This window comes from Oratosquilla oratoria, chromosome 31, assembly GCF_046742065.1.
Source record: "Oratosquilla oratoria isolate Oo_2021 chromosome 31, ASM4674206v1, whole genome shotgun sequence".
Taxonomy (NCBI): Eukaryota; Metazoa; Arthropoda; class Malacostraca; order Stomatopoda; family Squillidae; genus Oratosquilla; species Oratosquilla oratoria.
In genome coordinates, this window is record NC_134807.1 from 23,917,524 (window position 1) to 23,941,450 (window position 23,927).

General features: G+C 38.1%; 1 protein-coding gene across 3 annotated transcripts in view; it reads left to right on the forward strand.

Moving 5' to 3' along the window:
* Positions 1 to 23,927, forward strand: part of LRP1 (LDL receptor protein 1) — a 494,362-nt gene that overhangs the window by 266,738 nt on the left and 203,697 nt on the right. For all 3 annotated transcript variants that reach the window (XM_076213442.1, XM_076213443.1, XM_076213444.1), the window contains 7 exons: positions 2,532 to 2,786; positions 3,296 to 3,520; positions 6,208 to 6,360; positions 14,715 to 14,879; positions 15,113 to 15,211; positions 18,437 to 18,633; positions 22,861 to 23,035. In XM_076213442.1, coding sequence (XP_076069557.1) covers positions 2,532 to 2,786; positions 3,296 to 3,520; positions 6,208 to 6,360; positions 14,715 to 14,879; positions 15,113 to 15,211; positions 18,437 to 18,633; positions 22,861 to 23,035 — 1,269 coding nt within the window. The remainder of the gene's footprint in view (positions 1 to 2,531; positions 2,787 to 3,295; positions 3,521 to 6,207; positions 6,361 to 14,714; positions 14,880 to 15,112; positions 15,212 to 18,436; positions 18,634 to 22,860; positions 23,036 to 23,927) is intronic.

Here is a 23,927-nt window from a genome sequence, read left to right on the forward strand (position 1 = left end):
TCCAAAGGATGGAAAGAGGTCTCCTTCACTTTCATGCCTCAATTCATTGCCAAAACAAAGATCCTGCCAAATCCGACCCTAGATTCTGGTCCTTTAGTGTTCCATCCTTAGACGAATTTGCAGGGGGAGAATAGACTGAAACAGTTCTATGCCCGGTACAAGCCATCCGGACCTACCTCAAGAGAACCGAACATCTTCGACCAGAATTAAAGTGGTTGTTCATCTCTACTAAAGGTAGCCCATCACTAAGAATTCCTTTTCTTACTGGACAATGGAAGTCATCCGCAGAGCCTGCGACATGGACCACACAGATTGCCCATGACCTGAGGGCAGTAGGGACCTCCCTAGTCATCAGAAAGAATCGGTCAGTCAACCAGGTTCTTCAAGCAGTTATATGGAAAAGCCAGAATACGTTCACTTCCTTTTACCTCAAAGAAGTTATGCGGGAATCTTTAGGGAACTTATCTTTGGGCCCCATAGTGGCCGCCCAAGAAGTCCTGAAAATGATATACCCCTCCTCAAGAGCACACAGCCGACCCTGACAACTCATCCAGGTTCTGGCTCGGCAACTGCAGGGATAACTTTCTATAGTCCTTCTCATACTCTTACATTCCCTTACCTCACCCGCGGGCTCTCTAGCATTCCAAGGGAATCAATTCAAGCCCTTCAGTGGTACAAAAGTGATTATAACCTTTCTGTCTCCACTCCAGGGAACAGAAAGGGGTGCACTTCAAAGTGAGGGGAATGTATAGGGGTCTGGTCAACATAGTCTTAGCACACTAGATTTTCCTTACAGCGGTTTCCCAGGCTAGATAACAACTTCCTTCCCTCCTAAGTCCGAGTCTCCTAGTGTAAGGAGTACCGAAGAGTTTGTATTCTTCGGAACAAATGTAATTTTCGCAGGAAAATTAATTTTTCCCTGATACAAACCTGAGGTACTCCTTACCTTTAATGGCCCTCCTCAACCACCCCTCTAAACAGTTCCTTCTCCTTGCCTGACAACCTTGTGCTTAAATCATACCTGGCTCAGAGAATGGTTATAGTGTGCGAGACTTGTGGTGGAGGGCAAGGGCCCCCCCCCTTGCCCCAATGGGGCCCCTTACTGAGGATAAGCGTTGCCCAGACCCACAGAGTGAGGATTTTAATTTCGCAGTAGAAATATTCGCGCTACGCGAGAGTATCCTAGTGTAAGGAGTACCTCAGGTTTGTATCAGGGAAAAATTAATTTTCCTGCGAAAATTACATTTTTCTCTTGTCCCACTTTAATAGATCATCTCTATTGAGAATTTCTGTCCCTTTCATAATTCTGAAAATGGTCAACAAATCGCCTCTTTCCCTTCTCTTTTCTAGTGTTGACAACTGTAATTTCTCCAATCTTTGTTCATATGTCAGATTTGACAGTGTGGGTGCCATTATTGTCGCTGCTCTTTGGATTCTTTCTAATTGTCTTATGTTCTTTTTTGTGCTAGGTGCCCACATTGATACAGCATATTCTAATTTCGGTCTTATCAGTGTAACAATTATTTATTTAACCATCTCATCTATGTAATCGAAGGCCACTTTCATTGTGTTGGTCTGTTTTTGTCATTGGATTGTAGAAGGAGGAGGATGGTGGGATCAGTCACCCAATGTCAGCTTTTCTTACATGAATAGTTGGAAAAAAATAGTCAAAGCTTATAGAGAGAGATTTTAGGCTCATTTCAAATATTAGATCCCATTTCCTTAGGGTTACACCTCCAGATAGGAGTGAGGATGTTTGTGAGATTTAAAGAAATAAATATGTATATATATGTATACTCATATTATAGGGCAATCTCTCCCCCTACATCCACATCTATCAGTTCACCTACTACACTGTCACTAAAATTTCCCACCACCACTACATCTGCATTTATTTTTAAACTCTACATGCTCACTTAAAAACACTCCCCCTGCTCCTCTTTTTATTTATTTATTTTTTTCTCTCTACTAGGGCCATTACACCTACAAACGCCCATCTTTACCCTCCCAATCTTATCTTTGTCTGTATTCTTGATGACACTTCTTTCCTGTCCATTACGTACTTCCTAATCTCATTGTTTACCACCAGTGCACTCCTTCCTTTCCTTGCTCTCTTACCACTCCTGACACCCTGCCCATCATGATCCCATACTCAACTCCAACTTATCTTTCTGCTTAAGTTTCATTTCACTTTGTATTAACACACTCATCTTTCATCTTGCAAATCAACTACCATTCTCATCCCTTTTGTTCTCATACATACTGCACTCACCCACATTCAATGACAATTACTTGGGTTATGGTTGGATATAATAGATGGAGGAAAAGAGATGGGGCACCACCAGGATAGCTCCTTTCCTGCATAGTATTTACCTAGTTGTATTTTACGGGATGGGAGCTATGCTCATTATGACCTGTTTTCGTATCTCTCCACATCCAGTTTATTCTTGAACTAGTGCAAATAAGTAAGTGTGTCCAGGTGAATTCATATTCCACAAATACTCATCATAGATAATTCTTTTTTTCTAAAGGTGATGCAAGTCCATGCCGCATATTTAATGGTGGCTGTGAAGATATGTGCACAACAGATGAGAGGGCACAGGTTGTATGCCAATGTTCTGAAGGACGGGTACTCCTAGCAGATGGTAGGAGATGTGTTGTCAAAATTGCTAATTGTACAGAAGATCAATTTGAATGCAGTTCTGGATATTGTATTCCATATCGCTTCACATGTGATGGAGTAGATGAATGCCCTGATGGATCTGATGAGGATGAAGTCTTGTGTTGTAAGTACTGTGTATACTTCTTTATTTTTTGTCTCTGTCTTTGAAATTATGTTTTATATTTTCTCCACACTTGGTGATATTCTTCGATGCTATGCATTTAGCCCAGTTGTTGTCAATTGCTAAACTGGAAAAGTTATCAAGCATAATCCAAAATATAATTTCTGAATTGTATTATTGCACTGAAAGATTGAGGCAGCCTTCACCCATTCAATAGTGCCCTTCCTTAAGCTCATAAAATCATATGGCATTAACTCATAAAAATAAAAATCAGAACTAGAAATGTAGGTGATGGGGTCAAGAGTTTGTAATTAAATAACGAGGAGTGGAGGAAACATGGAGGTCCACTCTGAAATCAACTAGACAAAGTAGATACAACTTTGCCAAAGTAAACTATAAACAATACTAATACTGTATTGCCATGAATATATTGATTGTAATAATTTTAATGATGGGAAGCTTTGTTTAGAAAATCAAACTTAGTTTTTCTTTTTCTTCAACAATACATACAGCCAACAGAAAGTGCAGAGAAGGATATTTTGCATGCAGCCAAGGGAAATGTATAGCAGAAGAAAAGAGATGCAATAGGATACCAGATTGTCCAAATTTTGAAGATGAAGAAGGCTGTGAATGCCATGAAGATGAATTCAAGTGCACCTCTGACTTGTGTATTCCAATGAGTCACCGTTGTGATATCGATCCGGATTGCCCAGATGCCAGTGATGAAATGGGTTGTGGTATGTGCATGCTATAGTTCTGAAGTTAAGATATAAATACTTGTAAAAAAGTATATAGTACAAAAAACAATTTTGTAACAGTTACAAATAGGGTAGCCAATTGATTGATTAGTCTGCAGATAAAGTAAGGGAGATTAATGATAGACTAATCTGTTCTTATTTTATTTTACTTTAGAAATGACCATCATTCTTCCTTGTGATATATACATATACCAAAAGACCCCTTAACATTTTCAAGGAGGATGGCAAAGTCAAAGCATACTCATGCAACACCCATCAAAAAACCTATTTGTTATTCCTCTCATCTTGATATCTCATTCATGAAAGGTCATCCCTGTCTCCCATCACACTTGCTCATAGTGGGTCTAATAGCCAAAATAGGCTTGCCCCCACAGCTTCATTGCATGATGATGCCACCTCCCGACCCCACCCCCTCTTCCACTTAAGAAATATGCAAAGAGGACATGAAGAAATCCCTTCAGACTGTATCATTTTTTCATCCATCTACAAACATTCCATTTATATCCATCTTTTTTCTTTTCTTTTGGTATTCTTGAATGCAAAATCTCTAAAAAAAAAAAAAAAAAAAGGAGGTACAGTGATGGTGGACTGGCTGGTGAGGTTATTGAATGTAAGAGAGGGTAGAGTGCCGGAGAACTGGAGGAGTGCCTGTATAGTTCCACTTTACAAGGGAAAAAGGGACAAGTGTAAGTGAAGTAGTTTTAGAGGGATTAGCTTCTTAAATGTAGTTGGGAAAGCTTATGGGAGGATCTTGATTGAGAGGATTAGGAGAGGAACAGAGGGAGTAATTGGTGAGGAAAAGTGTGGGTATAGGAGAGGTAAGGGTTGCATGGATCAGATTTTTGTGGTAAGATATATATGAGAAAGCTTTAGGACAAGGTAAGGATGTTTTTTGGGTGGACCTTTATGGATCTGGAAAAGGCTTATGACAAGGTAGACAGGAAGGCACTGTGGGAGGTATTGCATATATATGGGATAGGAGGAAAGCTTTAAGAGTAGTCAGGAGTTTTTACAAGAGTAGTAGAGCTTGTGCTAGAATCAGAAATGGGGAGAGTGAATGTTTGAGGTAAGGTGGGACTTTGCCAGAGATGTGTTATGCAGAGCTGAGCACGTTCCTTGGTGCATTCCTAGGTGTATTCCTCAGTGCATTCTGCTTTAGTTTGGCCATGGTTAGTTCTCCCAAACTATGTGCCAATATAATTTGTGGCCTACCTTTTGGATTTGGCCTACAAAATTTTTCTTTGGTATAGTATGTGGCCTACTAGACTTTTATTTCAGTATGAAGCTGTCTATTATTTTATACATGGAGGGGGTGGTGTGAGAGGTAAATGCAAGCTAATGTCTTAGGGATTGGAGATGGTTAAAGGAAATAGAGAAAAGTGGGAGATAAGTCAATTATTGTTTGCTAACAACACTGCACTTGTAGCAGGATCAGAGGAGGGATTGAGGAAGTTAGTGACAGAGTTTGGGAAGGTGTGAGAAAGAAGAAAGTTGAAGATAAATATAGGTAAAAGTAAGGTGATGAGATGTACAAGAGGAGAAAGTGGCAGCAGAGTGGAAGTGAGTATTAAGGGAGAGAGACTGGAGGAAGTGAATGGTTTTAGGTACTTGGGTGCGAATGTGGCGGGAAAGGGAGTGGAGGTGGAGGTAGAATGTAGATTGAGAGAAGCAGGTAAAGCCTTAGGGGATTAAAAAGTGTAATAAGAAATAGACATTTGGGAATGGATGCTAAGAGGAGATTGTATGAAGGAGTGATTGTGCTGATAGCACTGTATGGGCAGAAACATGGAATATAAGAGAGGAAGAGTTTGAATGTGTTTGAGATGAGGTGCCTTAGAAGTATGACAGGGGTTACTAGGGTAAGAAACAAGGTGAGGAGGAGAACAGGGGGGGGGAAAGGAAACTGGGAGATAGGGTTGATGAAAGAGTATTGGGATGGTTTGGACACATGGAAAGAATGAGTGAAGAAAAATTAGTAAAAGAGATGTGGAAGGCAGAGATAGGGGGAGTGAACATGAAGGGGCGACCAAGGATGAGATGAATGGATGGGGTAAAAGGGGCATAGGGAAAGAAGGCAATATCTGTTGAGGAAGGAAGGGAGAAGACAGAAGATAGTGGTGAATGAAGAATGGTTATGTATGGATGATGCTGTGATGCATAAAAAGGAGTGAATGGAGGATGAGGGAGTATATGTGAAAAAATTATTTGAGACATTCCAAAGGGATTTCTCACTGTCTTCTCTTTTTCTGCATGAGGGGATGGAGAGGGGGGGTCGCCGATTTAATGAAGCAGCTTTGCTGTGGATGTGCTGTGTCTTGCAACACTACTTCTGACCCAGGGCAGTGGGGAAGATGCAGCGATGATCCATCATCCAAAAAGAGTCAAGATAAGAGGGAGGGAAGAGGGTGAAAGGGAGTGGAGTATGGGGGTGGTGGAATGGGTGGATTTTATGCCTTTGTTTTTTGGCTATCTTCCTTGTAAGGGGAAAAAACCTTTGGTATCTATATATGTATTCTTGATAAGAGTCTATATTTTTATCTCTTGCATCATTAATACATCACATTATCACATCCTTGGCAATCAACTAGTACGTGTCTGCCTTTTGTTATTCATAAGAAAATGTAGCACTTGGTGAAAAATGCAAACTTATCTTCTCACATGAACAGAAAAGACGGACTGTAGCAAGCAAACACGAGTAGGCTATGATGGAACAGAACTTATCAACTGTGTCAATACCACGAACTGCATCCATCCTAAATGGGTCTGTGATGGAGCCAATGATTGCTGGGATAACTCGGATGAAGTCAACTGCACCACAGGTAAGTTGTCTTCATGGTTACATTTGATGTCTGTTTTCATTTTAGTATTTTGATTTAATCTAATGATAATTATAATTGCTATCTTGAGTTTCACTGTCTTGATATCCACAACAACAAAAAATGGCTAAAAACTAGAAGAGTGCAGAATTTTCCATAACAACTTAATGGTATCTAATTTTTTTTTTTTTTTTTCTTTTTTAATTCTCATACTTATTGCCTAACCCTTGCCATTGGTAATTTCAACTACCATCACTCTGCTTTCCATTTTATCTGTTCTATCATGTCTTCAGAATTTGTATTTACTGTTTTCCAGCTAGGTCAACTTTGTTGGTAACTTGACCCCAATGTTAGCACAGGTCAAGTTTATATACTGAGACATAATCATTGATTTCCAACATGGTCAACAGTAAGCCATTCAGTTTAATATATACAATTTTTAATGTTCTTACACTGCCTTCACAATTTTGCACTCTTCTCTTTTGATACTGTTTCCAAAGTGGTTTTTTTTTTTCTTTTTTCTTTTTTTTTTCCTCTCTGTCAGTCAGAGTTTGAGAAAATGTGTGAAAGAAGGAAGCTGAAGATAAATGTGGGCAAAAGTAAGGTGATGAGATGTACAAGGGGAGAGAATGACAGCAGGCTGGAAGTGAGCATTACGGGTGAGAGACTGGAGGAAGTGGATAGTTTTAGATACTTGGGTTCGAATGTGTCAGGAAAGGGAGGAGTGGGGGTGGAGGTGGAATGTAGATTGAGAAAAGCAAGTAAATGCCTTGGTGGATTAAAAAGTGTAATGGGAAATAGACATCTGGGAATGGATGCTTAGAGGAGGTTATATGAAGGAGTGATTGTGCCAACAGCATTGTACAGGGCAGAAACATGGAACATAAGAGAGGAAGAGAGAAGGAGTTATGTGTTTGAGATTAAATGTCTGAGAAGTATGATAGGAGTTACTAGGCTTGATAGAGTGAGAAATAAGGAGGTGAGGAGGAGAACAGGGGTGGAAAGGGAGCTGGGAGATAGAGTTGATGAAAGAGTATTAGGATGGTTTGGACACATGGAAAGAATGAGTGAAGAAAGATTAGTAAAAGAGGTGTGGAAGGCAGAGGTGGAAGGAGTGAATATGAGGGGGCGTCCTAGGATGAGATGGACGGATGGGGTGAAAGGGGCATTATAAAAGAGAGGAATGTCTGTTGAGAAAGGATGGGAGAGGACAGAAGATAGGGGTGAATGGAGAAGGGTTGTGTATAGATGATGCTGCGATGCATGAGGGGGAGTGGGTGGGGGATGGGGGATGAGGAAGTATGTATGAGAAAAAATTTGACGCAGCCCAAAGGGATTTCTCCCCGTTTTCTCCTTTTCTGCTTGAGGGGACGGAGAGGGGGGGTCGCCGAATTTATGAAGTGGCCTTGCTGTGGATGTGCTGTGTCTTGTGACACTGCTTCTGACCCAGGGCAGTGGACAGTATGCAGGGATAACCCATCATCCAGGAGGTGCCAAGATAAGAGAGAGGGAGGAGGGTGGAGGGGAGTTGAATATATAGGGAATGGAATGGGTGGGAGAGGTTTCTATGCATTTTTTTTTTGGGGGGGAAAGCCTTTGATATATGTATGTATGTCAGTCTTAACCTTGGTATCCTGTGGAACATTCTTTGTTATCTGTGTATAGTAGCAGGAGGAGAGAAGCAGTTGTTGTTGTCACTTTTCCTTATGTGAAAAGGTGGACAAAATACAGTTGAAGTTAATAGAGATCTTGGGCCTAGTCTGGTGACTGAATATCAGTCCCATGAGCTACACCTCTAGATAGAGGTAAAGGTATTGATAGGTTTTGAAGAAGGGCAGCTGGGAGATGTCTCTCACTGATTCTCTTTGATGTCCATATTGCAGAACCACCAATTATAGGTCTCATGTTTTAGTCTAGAATAGTATACAAGAATTTGGAAATACTTAAGAAATTATTCTTTTATTGTCTGCCATATTGTTCACCACCTTTTATTTGGTTGATGGTAATATTCAGATGACATGAACAAGATTGAATGATTTTGTGTGGGTGAGGTAGTGGTTTTATTTAGCCTGTAGTGTGGCTATCCTGGATATTCTATTTTTTCATAGTGTGTATATAATTAAAGAATGTAAATACAGATGGCATAATAATGGAATGATGACATCAAAGAGTATGTAGAGAACCCAGCAGAATGGAAGGAATTTGCCACTGATCGAAGAATGTGGAGAGGCTTTATGAAGGTGGCCATAGGACTTCAGGCATAAATGTCACAGGAGTGAGTGTAGATACATGTAAGTCCATTATTTACAAAGAAAAGAGAAGAGAAGAGAAGTAGAGCATAAGATAAAGGAGGCAAAGAGGAGAGCAGATGTGAAATGGGGTAAGAGTGTGACAGAAAATTTTGAAAGTGATGAAAAAATGTTTTGGAAAGAAATTAAGAGAGGAAGAGGAGGCAAATCAAGTAGGTGAGAAAAGGTAAAAGGTGCAGATGGAGCGATGATAATGGAAGAGAAATCAGTAAGAGGAAGATGGACAGAGTATTTTAGGGAGTTGCTAAATGTGAAGGAGGATAGGGAGGGAAAGGTAGTTATGATGGGAAGTGCTAAGAAAATGACTGTGATGAGTGAGGAAAATGGAGGAGAAATAAGGAAAGATGTAGTGAAGGCAATTGTTAAGATGATGAGAGCAGGTAAGGCACCTGGGTTGGATGGATGTCATGCTTAATGTCTGAAAAAAGGAGGTACAGTGGTGGTGGACTGGCTGGTGAGATTAGATATTTAATGTTTGTTTAAGAGAGGGTAGAGTGCAGGAAGACTGGAGGAGTGCCTGTATAGTTTCATTATACAAGGGAAAAAGGGACATGGTAGAGTGTAGTAGTTTCAGAGGGATCAATTTGTTAAGTGTAGTTGGGAAGGCCTATGGTAGGGTCTTGATTGAGAGGATTAGGAGATGACCAGAGGGTGAGGAACTGTGAGGGTGTAGGACAGGTAGGGGTTGCATAGATCAGATTTTTGTGGTAAGACAGATATGCGAGAAAGCTATAGGAAAAGGTAAGGATGTGTTTTGGGCTTTTATGGATCTGGAAAAGGCTTATGACAGGGAAGACAGTAAGGCACTGTGGGAGGTATTGCAGATATATAGGATAAGAGGAAAGCTTTTAAGAGCAGACAAGAATTTTTAGGAGAGTAGTAGAGCTTGTGTTAGGATTAGAAATAGAGAGATTGAGTGGTTTGAGTTATAGATGGGACTTTGTCAGGGATGTGTTATGTTGCCCTGGCTGTTCAATTTATACATGGATGGGGTGGTGCGAGAGGTGAATGCAAGGGTAGTGGGTCTGGGATTGGAGATGGTTAAAGAAAATGGAGAAAAGTAGAAATAAGCCAATTGTTGTTTGCTGATGACACAGTGCTTGTAGCAGGATCAAAGGAGGGATTGAGGAAGTTAGTGACAGAGTTTGGGAAGGTGTGCGAAAGAAGGAAGTTGAAGATATTGAAGATAAATGTGGGTAAAAGTAAGGTGGTGAGATGTACAAGGGGAGAAAGTGGCAGCAGACTGGAAGTGAGTATTAAGGGAGAGAGACTGGAGGAAGTGAATAATTTTAGATGCTTGGGTGCGAATGTGGCAAGAAAGGGAGGAGTGGAGGTAGAATGTAGATTGAGATAAGCAAGTAAATGCCTTGGGGGATTAAAAGGTGTAATGAGAAATAGGCATTTGGGAATGGATGCTAAGAGGAGATTGTGGTGATAACACTGTATGGGGCAGAAACATGGAACATAAGAGAGGAAGAGAGGAGGAGTTTGAATGTGTTTGAGATGAGGTGCCTGAGAAGTATGATAGGGGTTACTAGGCTGGATAGAGTGAGAAATGAGGAGATGAGGAGGAGAACGGGGATGGAAAGGGTGTTGGGAGATAGGGTTGATGTAAGAGTATTGGGATGGTTTGAACACATGGAAAGAATGAGTGAAAAAAGACTAGTAAAAGAGGTGTGGAAGGCAGAGTTGGAAGGAGATGGATAGATGGGGTAAAAGAGGCATTGAGAAAGAGGGGAATGTCTGTTGAGGAAGGATGGGAGAGGAAAAATTAACAAAAAATAGGGGTGAATGGAGAATGGTTGGGTATGGATAATGCTGTGATGCATGATGGGGAGTGGGTGGTGAATGGGAGGTGAAGGTGTATATGTGAGAATAAATTGATGCAGTCCGAAGGGATTTGGTCCTTGTCTTCTTTGCTGCATGAGGGGACGGAGAGGTGGGTCACCGATTTAATGAAGCAGCCTTGCTGTGGATGGGCTGTGTCTTGCAACACTACTTCTGACCCAGGGTTGTGGGGAAGATGCAGGGATGACCAATTATCCTAGAGGTGGCAAGAGGGAGGGAAGAGGGTGGAGGGGAGGGGAGTAACTTGAGGATGGAGTTGGTGGGAGTGGTTTTTTTTTTTTTTTTTTTTTTTTTTTTTAATGGCTACCTCCCATGTAAGTTGGAAAAACTCTTGGTATGTGTATATAAAGATCTTGCATTCAGTGAATTTGCATAAATATATATATGTGTGTATATATATATATATGTATATATATATATATATATGTATATATGTATATGTATATATATATATATATATATATATATGTATATATATATATGTATATATATATATATATGTATATATGTATATATATATATATATATGTATATATATATATATATATATATATATATATATATATATATATATATACATATATATGTATATATATATGTATATATATATATATATGAGTTATGTTCGATGGGCAACAGCTGTATGGTTGGCACATTGTTGCTCACCATAAATGGATAAATTCTTTACATTGTTACACTTCGTAAACTTCGCATCATACTTTACTGGCTGAGAAAAAATGATTAGGAAATATAATAGAAAATAGCACATAGAAAAATGCAAAGAAAAAACAAAGAAAAAATCCTTTTAAAACTTAAAAAAACCATAGATTTCAGTATAAAATAGTGTTAAAGATCATTGTAAATACCTAAATCTTTAATTTTCTAGGTTTCATATAAAATAATGTAGTCATTGAAATTGTAAATAATGGATGATAACCTTTCCAGTTTTTCCATAAACAAGATCACATAGTCATTGATAATGTTAGTTTTATTTGCATATTTAGAATTGACTTTTCTTTTTCATGAATGCATATACATTCATCTGTATTTCTCCCAGCTTTGAAATCTGATAAATTTAAGTGATAGTAATATGATTTTTTTTTTTCATCAACATTGTGACCTTGAACCTTTTGTAACATGTGTGTGACCTTGTTAAAAAAATGGAAACTGCCATTCAGATCCAGGAGGGGTTTGCCCTAGTAACACCTTTCTGTGTGATGAAATTCGATGTTTACCAATTGCCTGGTTATGTGATATGGAGCTTGACTGTCAAGACAGGAAAGACGAGCTTGACTGCAGTGAGTAAAAGCTGAGAGCAAAATAGTGTTAGCATTTTTGAGCAGATATTTTTCTTTTATAGGAAATAGAAAGCAGTGCACTATTATATATGTTTTACTTGTTGCATCACATTAGGAAATATCTAATAATAGTATTTCAATAATGAATGTTTAGTCTATTGTGTCTTCTCCATGATAATTCCTGTACTGAGAGGTGGCCAAAACTCATAGTCATAGACAGTTCTTAGGCAATTTTGTAAAATTATACAGGGGGTCACCACAATTCGACAGGGATGGGGTGGTCTATCATTGGTCGAACCTGGGTTTTGTCGAATCATGATGCAGTTTTTCCCATAGGAATACATTGTAATTAGGGGGGATAGGGACCGACCTCCAGCCCAGACCCCCCCAAAATATCACTATGACCTCTAAAAAACACTAACTTAGACTAAATCAGTAATATTGAAGGCTTCATTTATATCTAATTTTGTTTATTAAACACATTAAGCTGCTGTACAGTACATTTTTGGAAATAAAAACACTTGCAATAAAAAACTAACTTTTATTTAAAGATAAACCCATCTCCCACATACACATAGTACAAACACTTAGCAAAATATATGTAAAAAAAGAGCATTTTACTGGACTTACAAACCTAGCTCCTCCACCTCCTCCTCGTCCTCCCCCTTAAATCGTTGATACTGTTGATCTCGGGACACCCATTTCCGCTGCAACGGCAGAATGAGCCATACCTGCCTCACACTTTCTTATAAACTCAAGCTTATCTTTGAAAGGCGGGAAAGTGTGTTTCTTAGGGGTGGGTCCTCAGGTGGATTTGCATGGCAAGGTGGAGGTGGAGCAGCAGAGCGTGGCTTGCCTCGACGATGGCTGGGGCGAGAGTGAGACAGAGTGATGCATCGGGAGTGGCGGCAAATTCGACTGGGTGGGTGGCGCACGAGATTTGAATGTCGAATTGTCGAGTCTGACTGTCGAACCTTGAGGGTTGGGTATAAATTAGCTACTGTCGAATTTGCGATAATTCGAATTGTGAATGGTCAAATTGCGGTGACCCCTGTATTAGCATTTAGTGTAGTCATTAGGTATTTATGTAAGTTGTATGGTCTGAACGAGATGGTATGGTTGCATTTGAGAAAGATGAAAATTTTCTATAAGCATTATTTATTTAGGATTGACCATAGAGAGAATTTCATGAGCAATCCTGTTATTATCATATATATTTTTTTCATAAAAGTTGATGGACTTCTTAGTTTCTATTTCTCCACAGCTGTTGCATTTTTTATGTAATGATATATTCATAATTAAAGGGATTTTTATGTTATTTTATTTTTCTTTAGGGTATACCCTAGATATAGCAAATCAACTTATGTTGGACAATAGTAATCAGATGTATTCAGACTTATAATAGTTTGATTTAATGGTATTTTCTGATAAGATATTCTTCAGAGAATGAAATACTATGAATATAATCAACTCCTTCATTGCTTTGGTGCACAGTATAGATTTTGTTTTGACAAGCATCAGCCAAATTAATTCAATCCTGGGTTAGACTGTTTTGAAGCTAGAATTTCAATTAAAAAGAATACAGTTTTCAACAATGATGTACAATTCATTGTAGTCCTGCAGGGGGGATAAATTCTGTAGTTTGCCTGCAAGTAAATTCAATATTGAACTAGCTGGAACTTTAAAACATAATGGTAGACATTACCTAATTTCTAGCATAGTTCGTTCATGTAGAACAAAGCTCAATCTCTTTATCCCTTTCTTTCTCCATCAATCAAATTTAGCTCTAAATGTGTTTGTGGTTTTATTTATATTCAATTTCTCCATCTATGTAGTGAAATCCCATTTGTACTCTTTATCAGTCTTTCTCCGCAGTGACTTTGTACTGAGAATCTCTGTACAGTGAGTCCTCATTATATAGTACATATATGTTCCTGAAAACCTTACCACAAATTGAAATTACCGCGTACCGAACCCAAGTTTCAACTTATGGCAGATGTACCTTCTCCCTGCTCTTTCCACTTCAAAATATCTAATTTTACCTTCAAAACACGAGTGGATACCATATCTGTGAATTTTTCTCACCGTAAATAGAATTGAGGGTAGTAATTACCAAATACTGTAACTGAATTTACCGGATAAAGAATTACCGTATAAGGAGGACTCACTGTAGTGTATTTGATAAAGCTCTGACATGTAAAGTGTAGTGTTAATGGAGGTTTCATCCTCACATGGTATTACTTCTGAACAAAATATTTTGTTAATAGAGAAACATCAATACAGATGGAAAAAAAAAACAAGCCTTGCATAATATAGTAATGTAATACTTGTTATCCAGAGATTGATGATACCAAGTCCTCTGACAAAATGGTATAAGGACAATTGTAAGGTCACACCAATCTCATGATGAACAATGGCTTTGAGTTCACTTGCTTTTATATGTGAACAGAGGCTAGGTGAGCAGAGAAGTGTGCTTGCGATTAATGTCATATTGGGTTTGAGTCCTGATCAGTTATAAGTTGTAATTATATTTGTCTATAATATTTAATGTTTGTGTATTTGTTGCTCATGGTTGCTGTGAGTATTTGTTTGTTCTGTTTAGTTTATATTTTTTGTCATTACTGAGACAGCAGCAACATATCAGAAAGCATGGTTACTGAGCATAATAGTGCCAAGATCTTGAGGCAAATAGTGAAATGAATGGTGGTTCAAGCCCTGTTAAGAAAACCAATGTAAGACAGCAGGAAGGACATATGGTCTTGAATTCCCAAAATCTGACAGAAGCATTCATGCCTCTACTTTTTACAGAGTGGGTAATGGTTAAAAAATAATTGCAATTGCCTAGTTTAGTAACGTAAAAGATATTTTAGTATTTTATTGATTTTTATTATTTTATTCATAGTGAATCCAACAGAGGAGGTTGAAAGTACATGCCCTGTGGGTACCCATACGTGCCGCAATGGTCGCTGTTTTGGAATGGGCTTTATTTGTGATGGTGAAGATGACTGTAAAGATGGTGTTAATGGAACACTACCAAGTGATGAAAGCAACTGTATCTGTGCAGAAGGTAATTACCAGCTTTTTACATTTTTGGGAGGATGGAGGATAGGGAGATGAGGAAAGTGATGCGGTATAATCATGAAAAAATGACTATATACACAGGAAATCTTTCCAGGATGTCATTTGTAGTGGGTAGATTTTGCATGATGTTATGTTGTGGGTAAGAATGAATTTATTTGAATAAAGGATTATATTGCTTCTTGAATATGTATTTATATTCCTGACTTTTTTTTTCCACAGATCACTTCAAATGTAATGATGGTAAATGCATCTTAAGTATGTGGAGATGTGATGGATCAGAAGATTGTCCAGATGGCTCAGATGAACTACTGGATTGCTGTAAGGACATTGATCTATTTCCTTATTTGATGCATATAGATTCATGTCAGTTTTGATGACATAAGTTTGTCTTCACTTTATTAATGATATTTTGATTTGTCATGATGGGGAAAACATGGAAGACAAGTATCTCTATCTCTCTATATACCAACAGGTATGTATCCACCCTCCACCTATCCAAGCCCTATTTGTTTTGTCTTTTGCCTTAGCTCCCTGTGGATAAAGGGTTGTCCTTGCACCTAGTCCACTGCCTGGGTCAGAAGCAATTTAGCAAGACACAGCACCTCCTTAGCAGGACCAGACAGTGGTTGAGGGGATGGGGCTGTATGTGTAAATGATATTTTGATGCAGCCTAAAGGGATTTCTCCCCATCTTCTCTTTTTCTGCATGAGGGGATGGAGAGGGGGCGGGGTTTCCCATTAAATGAAGCAGCCTTGCTGTGGGTGTGCTGTGTCTTGCTGCATTGCTTCTGACCCAGGGCAGTGGGCAAGATGTAGGGATGACCCATCATCCAGGAGGGAGAGATAGGTGGTGAATGGGAGAGATGAGTGGCGAATGGGAATGGAGTATGTGGGGATGAAATGGATGACTTTGGCTACCTCCTTTATAAGGGGAAATAGCCATTGGTATATTTATGTATGTATATATATATATATATATATATATATATATATGTATATGTATATATATATATATATATGTATATATATATATGTACATATATATAGATATGTGTATATATATGTGTGTATATATATATATATATATATATATATATATATATATATATATATATATATATATATATATACCGTATATACTCGTCTATAGGTCGAAATCTTAAGGAATTTTTTTTAGGCCAAAACCTAGGGGTCGACCTATACACAAGTAATAATCTTGTTAGGTTGAAATCCAGACATGACAAGAAAGGCTAGGAAGAACTCTTACCTTTTCTTTAGGTTCAGAAATCAAAATATTTACCTACTAAATACTACCAGTAAACAATGGGTACATAAAATACACGGTACGTACTAAAACATGTAAAATTCCTTCTAGATACGGTAACCCCATACTGTGGTTTTACCTGTTTGTTAAATTTCTTAACACAGGCGAGCTTATTATATCATGTATACTATTACAGTACCCATAATTGTTTAAAAAAATAATGAAATGCTGTGATATTCTCAAATTTATTTATTTATTTATTTATTTTTTTATAGTTTAGTTTCGACCATGGGCGCAATATAGCAATAGAAAATTAATCATTAATTTTATAAATTAAAATGTATCAACGTAATATGCAATTTTGTGGGCGGAAGTGAAAATGAAAAATACCTTGCCACAAGCATAGGATCGGAACGCCATCTTGTCTGTCAATTGACGGCCTCGGTGCTTCCGACAGTACCTCGCCAGGTACATTTTCTTGAAGGAATGTTATGGAGCGGAGATACATGCATTCCTTCAAGCTGCAAGAACTTTGTATAGCCAGCAAGCTAAGTGGTTGAAAAGCCCGCCAACTTCTCATTTCTTCGTCGTCGGCATGTATCATAACAAATATGACGTACTATTCGTCCGACACGACTTCATTACTTACGAAATGTTTTAGCATCTTTCTTGTTTTTTTATTTCCGATCACAAAATTGCATATTACGTTGATACATTATAATCTACAAAATTAATAATCAATTTTTATTGCTATGTTGCGCCCTTGGTCGAAACTAAAAATTTACCCAAATTTAGCTTTCTACATGGTATATGTTATTGTTACCATTACCAAAACAATGCATGGATCTCACCATCACGAAAACGAACTGTTCAGTATTGCCAACTTGTTACTGTTACAGTGACACATGGTATAATCCTAAATATTTTAATTGAAATCCACCAAAATCGTTTTCCTTGATGTCGTCATCTTCACCAAACAGCTCCTCCCACTCACTTCTGTGTCGAGTATCGTCATACGAATCAACCTCATCAGCCATAGGAACATCAACATCATCTTTCTCCTCCACATTATCATTAGCCTGATCATCCGCACAGTTGAGATTACAAGACTAACTCTGAGTGTTGGTTAAATTTTTTTTCTAACAAAACACGCCTAGCCAGTTTATTCCGAATACCGTACTTGGTAATCTACCGTACTTGGCAATCTGTTCAAGTTTTTCACTCCGCTGAAATGGCAATTTCAGTGAAACTTATTAAATATTAAAATCAGTGAACTTGAAAAAACATAAACCAGAATACATCAGAATTAATGAAGTGAAAAAACCATAATAATCAATTGCTATACCAGGCAAGCCATGCTACTTCAAAGCATTAAGGCAGTGGAATGCTCACAGCACCAAAAACAAAAACAAACCACTCGACCTATACATGAGGTATATGGAAAATTCCAGATTTTTTGGCCAAAAATGGGGGGTCGACCTATACACGAGATCGACCTATAGACGAGTATATACGGTATATATGTTTTGTTTACAAGGTGACCCTTCTTCATCCACTTATGAGTGAATTGAGAATATGAGGGTCCAAGGGTGTGTGCATGGCAACCAGCCATTGTTTATTTATTTATCTCTCTCTCTCTCTCTCTCCCTCTCTCTCTCCCTCTCTCCATTTCTGCCTCTGGGGCCCATACCTTTAGCCCGAGTGGTGTTCAAGTGCCATGCACAGGAGGCCTGGTGCCCCTGGACCTGTGGGTGACATGGTGACCCAATGCAAGTGACTGAAATGACCCCCAAAAATCTTCAAGGAACCCAAAATTGTCAGGTCACCGATTTGGCTCAAATTTACCCCCAGAGAGAGAGAGTTGTGTACAGAGTATGGCAAGGTAGATAGGAGGAACCTGGGCTTAAGGGTGTGTGTGTTGGGTCTCCTCAGTTTATATTCATTCACAAGTATCTTTTGTCTTCTCAGTTCCATACCCAAAAGATTTTTCACTTTTACTGAAGGCCCCATCACCTCATCTATCCCTTGCATTCTTGGTCTTCTCCTCAAATTTGCTTCATCCACCTCTGTCTTCCACACTCTTTTTGCTAATGTTTCTTTGCTTGTTTTCTCCCTATGGCCAAACCATCCCACATACATTTATTGTGATTTATTTGATGTGATTGATTTATATGAAGAAAAATCAGTTTGTAGTGTTCATTATAGACAAAATTTGATGTAATGAGATTCATTATACTGATCTGTAGATTTTAAAAAGTATATAATTTTTTCATTTCACAGTGACATTAGAATGTGGGGAAAAGGAATTCAAGTGCAAATCTTATGGAAGATGTATCCCAGAGTCATGGGTCTGTGATGGTGACTATGATTGTGATGATGGGCAGGATGAAGAACCTTCAGGCGGTTGCCCAGCTCACAGTAGCATAGGAACAAGATGTAGAGAAGACGAGTTCAATTGTGGAGAATGCATTCCAATGGTAAGGAAGACTTGTTGAAATATATTTCAAATTAACAGTTTTGCACTTGAGAGAACACATTATAGAGGTCACAATACATTTCACATTGTAAGGCCTCTACTCCCCTTCATTTCTTTTGTTTTTTGAGATGGCTGCAACAAATTGTGCCTGTCTCTGCGAGTTCAGAGGAATGTTTGAAGAATGCAGTGTTGCTCTTTGATACACAAGTTCTTTTGGGTTTTAGAACTAATTATCATATGTGGCGGTGTATGAATCAATCTGACACATAAGTCGACCCCAAAAATTCTGAGGTGTAATTCAAGTTTATGTCTATATTTGCCAGATAAAATGATCCCTAAATCTTTTCAACTTGGTTACAATTTCACTTACCTCAATGGTATCCAACTTGAAACCTATTTTTTCATCGTACTTCATTACCAGTACAATGTTGTTCAAATTCTTCATTGGACTTACACTTTGTAATATAAAGTAAAATTCATTTTGATCTTTTATTTCCTATCATGATCAACATTGAAGAAAAAAAAAAAACCATTGTTTTCTCTCCCTAACTCTCCCAAAATTGGAACCAGCAATGCTATTGCCTCTACTGTGACCTTGGATAGAGTTGCTTCCCCCCTAACCATGCAATTGGCAATATTTCTATCTGACTTCGCCTGTAAGAGGCCGTGCTTGTCAATTGTCTGTGTGCAATGAGTATTAGACAAGCAGTTTCACTAGTTTACTACTCAGTGATAAAGGCTCACATTTTATATTTGACATACAAGTCAACCCCAAATTTTGGAGAGATGCTTTTATGCCTCAAATGTTGACTTATACGCCGGCATATACGGTAATCAGAAAAGGTTAATCATGTATATAGGTAGTCCAGATTTTATTTAAGTATTATATTTGTATTGTATATACCATTGGCCTTTTGCCCCTTGTAAGAAGGGTGGCTCATTATATCTCATATTTTCTATAGCCCTATCATTTTCCTAGCATCTCCCACTGACACAATCCCTCTTGAATCTCTTCCATAATCAAGACATATCAGAAATACTATACCCACATTCCCTGTATTACCTTCACTTCTGTGAACATCTGTCTATGCACCCTTTACATTTACCTCTGTACCTGACTCCCTCCAAAACATAAAAACACATATACTCTTTTCACTTTGCTACTTAGGCACATTGTCAGAGTGGAGGTGGGTCAAGCCAGCTTGGCACCAAGCGATTATGTTGTAAGGGCATTCTTCATTAGATCTCCTGCTTCAAAAAGTCCTCCTTAATTTAGGACTGACCTAGCCCTGTCTGAGAGTGGGGAAGAGTTTGTGACAAAACCAAAATCAAATAATACTCTACATCAAACTCCTAACCCACTTAATATCTGCTTTCATCATTGTCTCCCTCTCCTTGCATTTTGGTTCTTCTTTTCTACCTGTGCCTCTCATATGCATCCTTATTTCTGCTTTGCAATTAGTCCTCAGAACTTCCTGCTTCTCCTCTGCTACAGCCTTCACCTCTTCAACCCACCATTCACTGCCTCTCCTGTTCCCTTCTATCCTCATCATCCCACATACCTATGAAAACTTTTACTATTTCCTTCTTTATACGTACCCATTCTTCCCCAACTGTTGTTTACATTATTACTGTATTGCAATTATTATTCCCACTATTTTTCTTTAATCGTTATAGTTATATATGTGGACCCCATGAAAAAATAAACAAAACAAAAATAAACTAAATAATAATGGCTGAAAAATAATGACATGAAATTTAATGTAAATATGGTTGTTATTGTCATGGACTGGTGTAACCAGTGCTTCTATTCATGTGAACAATCTCACGCTGATTTTATGGTGCATAGTAATGCTGGGCCAAGATACGGTAGATGTCATGATGATCATGTAGAATCGACGGTTTTTATTTGTGTTTGCTACTCATGACAACGCGGTGAAATATTCGTTGTCTTCAAAATTTTTTCTCCCCATATATACTGCAAAACCTAGGCCGAAGCAGAGCTTAGCATGAGAAGAAAAAGAGGAAATAGAGTATTTGGTTTCTTAGAGGCTGTATAGTAACAGGAAATTATATATTTACGGAGATGTCATTTAAAAATTGCTGTTGGTATTGTTATAATTCTGTTAGGAGGTGCAGCCCAAAAGGCTGACATTTGGTTTCCAGACTAGGGCCCAAGATCTCTCCAAACTTCAACTTCTGTACCTCTCTGAACTTAGTATAGTACAAACAGTGGTCCAAAGTTTCTTGCTAGAGAGATCTGTGGTAGGGTCTGCTGATGGCTCATGAAATGGCTATGGATTTTCAAATATGAAAATTGAATAATCAGTTATTATTATTGTTATTATTATTATTATTATTATCATTAATAGTGATATTATTATTAGTAGTAGTAGTATTAGTAGTAGTTGTATGATTTCTTACAGTTTCAGTATCGTTAAAGTCGCATTCGTTAATTATACTGGAGAAAGTGAATAGATTTAGATACTTGGGGGCAAATGTGGTGGGAAAGGGAGGAGTGGAGGTAGAATGTAGATTGAGAGAAGCAAGTAAATGCCTTGGGGGATTAAAAAGTGTAATGAGAAATAGCTGTTTGGGAATGGATGCTAAGAGGAAATTGTATGAAGGGGTGATTGTGCCAACAGCACTGTATGGTGCAGAAACATGGAACATAAGAGAGGAAGAGTTTCAGTGTGTTTGAGGTGAAATGCCTGATAAGTATGGTAAGGGTAACTAGGCTGGTTTCAGTGATAAACGAGGAGGAGAGCGGGGGTAGAAAGGGAGTTGGGAGACAGGGTTGATGAAAGAGTATTGGGATGTTTTGGACACATGAGAAGAATGAATGAAGAGAGATTATTAAAAGAGGTGTGGAAGGCAGAGGTGAAGGGAGTGAACATAAATGGTCGACCAAGGATGAGATGGATGGATGGGGTAAAGGGAGCATCAGGAAAGAGGGGAATGTATGTTGAGGAAGGGAGAAGACAGAAGGGTGGATGGAGAATGGTTGTGTATGGATGACGGTGTGATGCATGAAAGGGGATGGGTGGAGGATGGGGTGGTGAGCTTGCTTGCTTGAGGGGGTGGAGAGGGGGGTCGCCGATTCCATGAAGTGGCTTTGCTGTGGATGTGCTGTGTCTTGCTACATTGCTTCTGACCCAGGGCAGTGGGCGAGATGCAGGGATGACCTGTCATCCAGGAGGAGCCAAGAAAAGAGGTGGAGAGGGTTAGAGAATGGGAGTGGAGTATGTGGGGATGAAATGGGTGGGAGTGGATTTATGTCTTTGTTTTTGGCTACCTCTCTTGTAAAGAGGAAAAGGCCCTTGATATATGTATGTATTATAGTTCGTACATACATTATATGCAGTCACAACTTTAGGGGGTTTTAGTGACACCCATACGGACCAAAGTAACGCGGTAAGCTTTATAAGAGTGTAGACTCCTCTCCAAAGAAGTATACTGGCCTCTTGTTTAAGGTTTGCCACACCCCACATATCTCCTTTACCTCCTCTGTATTGTGTCCGAGGATAGAAGCATTGAAATAGAATCACAGCCATGACAGAAAATAATAGCAAAATAAGTAAAATGGAAGAATGAAAAAAAGAAAATAAATATATTATCAGATAAAAAGTAGACAAATGAAATAGGTAAGAATATTAAAAACAGAAATAGGAAATAAAAATCGCCCAAAATTTTTCATTAGAATAAAACAAAACGTGAAGAGAACGTTAAATTATTTTTTTTACTCATATATATATATATATATTATATATATATATATATATATATATACATATATTTATGTATATATATGTATATATATGTACATATATATATATATATATATACATATATGTATATATATACATATATATATACATACATATATATATATATATATATATATATGTATATATATATATATAATATATATATATATATATATATATATATATATATATATATATATATATATATATAAACGAATACCATAAGGTAAATTATATTATTTTTGAAACCCGGGAATTTATTACCAGGTGTACGTGTAGTTTATAGAAGTATGTAACGGCAAGACTGTATGGTCGTAGCCTACTGCATGCATAAAACATACTGCATATACTGTTTTAACATAATTTGAGATTCGTCTTTCTATTCATGAGTGATTAGTATTTATGTAACATAAGACCTTGTTTGCAATGATAATGATTTTATGTTCTCCCGCCACATTCAGCGCTTCTTCTGTGACGGGGAAGTTGACTGCCGTGATGGTAGTGACGAGCCAGATACTTGTCGAACCGAATGCCTCGATTCGCAATTCAAATGTGAGAGTGGGAAGTGCATTACAAAGTTTTGGGTTTGCAACGGCCGAGACGACTGTGGGGATGGGTCCGACGAGTCGGCGTGTGGTGAGTACCCGATGCGGTTTTTTTTTTTTTTATCTCTCTTTTCTGTGTTCTTTTCCAGTTCTGACGCCTGGTATTTATTTCTGTTCATCCAGCGTTGCCATTCATATTTTGTTTAACTGGTTTTACCCGTTTTTTGTTTTCTTGACTCGCCAATTAAACTTGCCAGTGCGATGGAATGAAATATCTCGGTGTGTGTGTGATAGACGAGGCAACGCCGAGGAATATAACACCACTGTTTATTGCTTTGGAGTGGTTCAAAATAGTCCACTCAACGAAAGAAATATGCTAGAATGATCTTGTAATATGCAAGGTAGCCTTGCAGATGGCTGTTTCACCCGTCAACAATCTGGTTTTCAGGGATTTGGACATTTTTATCCAACGAAATTGCATATATTTCCTACAAACGTTTATCAACATTGTCGATTTCCTCTGATTAATTGCGCAGTTGAAAATCGAATGTGATCTCTAAAACACTCTCTTCATTATATTAACCCATACACTACCATGTTTCAAGATTCCGCTTAGGAATCGAGTAAGGCTTTGAGTTTTCGATTGATCAACGATAAACTTTTTCTGGGTAAATATTGTTCCCCAACTTAGCATACAGTTGTATTGTAGCACGTTAGATGAAGAAGCTTAATTCAATTCACTTTGGAACAATTTATTTTAGCGATGTTTAAATTATGCTATGTAGTGTAAGCGCGCACATTTCTGTCCTTTACTGGATGCACTGATGAAATTCAAATCTTCAGTCATTCGGACTAAAACATAAACCTATTTTCCCTAAAAAAAAAAAGCGTAGACTCAGGGGTGACTTGATACAGGTCTTTAGGATTCCAAAGGGAATTGACAACAAAAAATGACGAAATGTTCACACTGAATGTGAATCAGA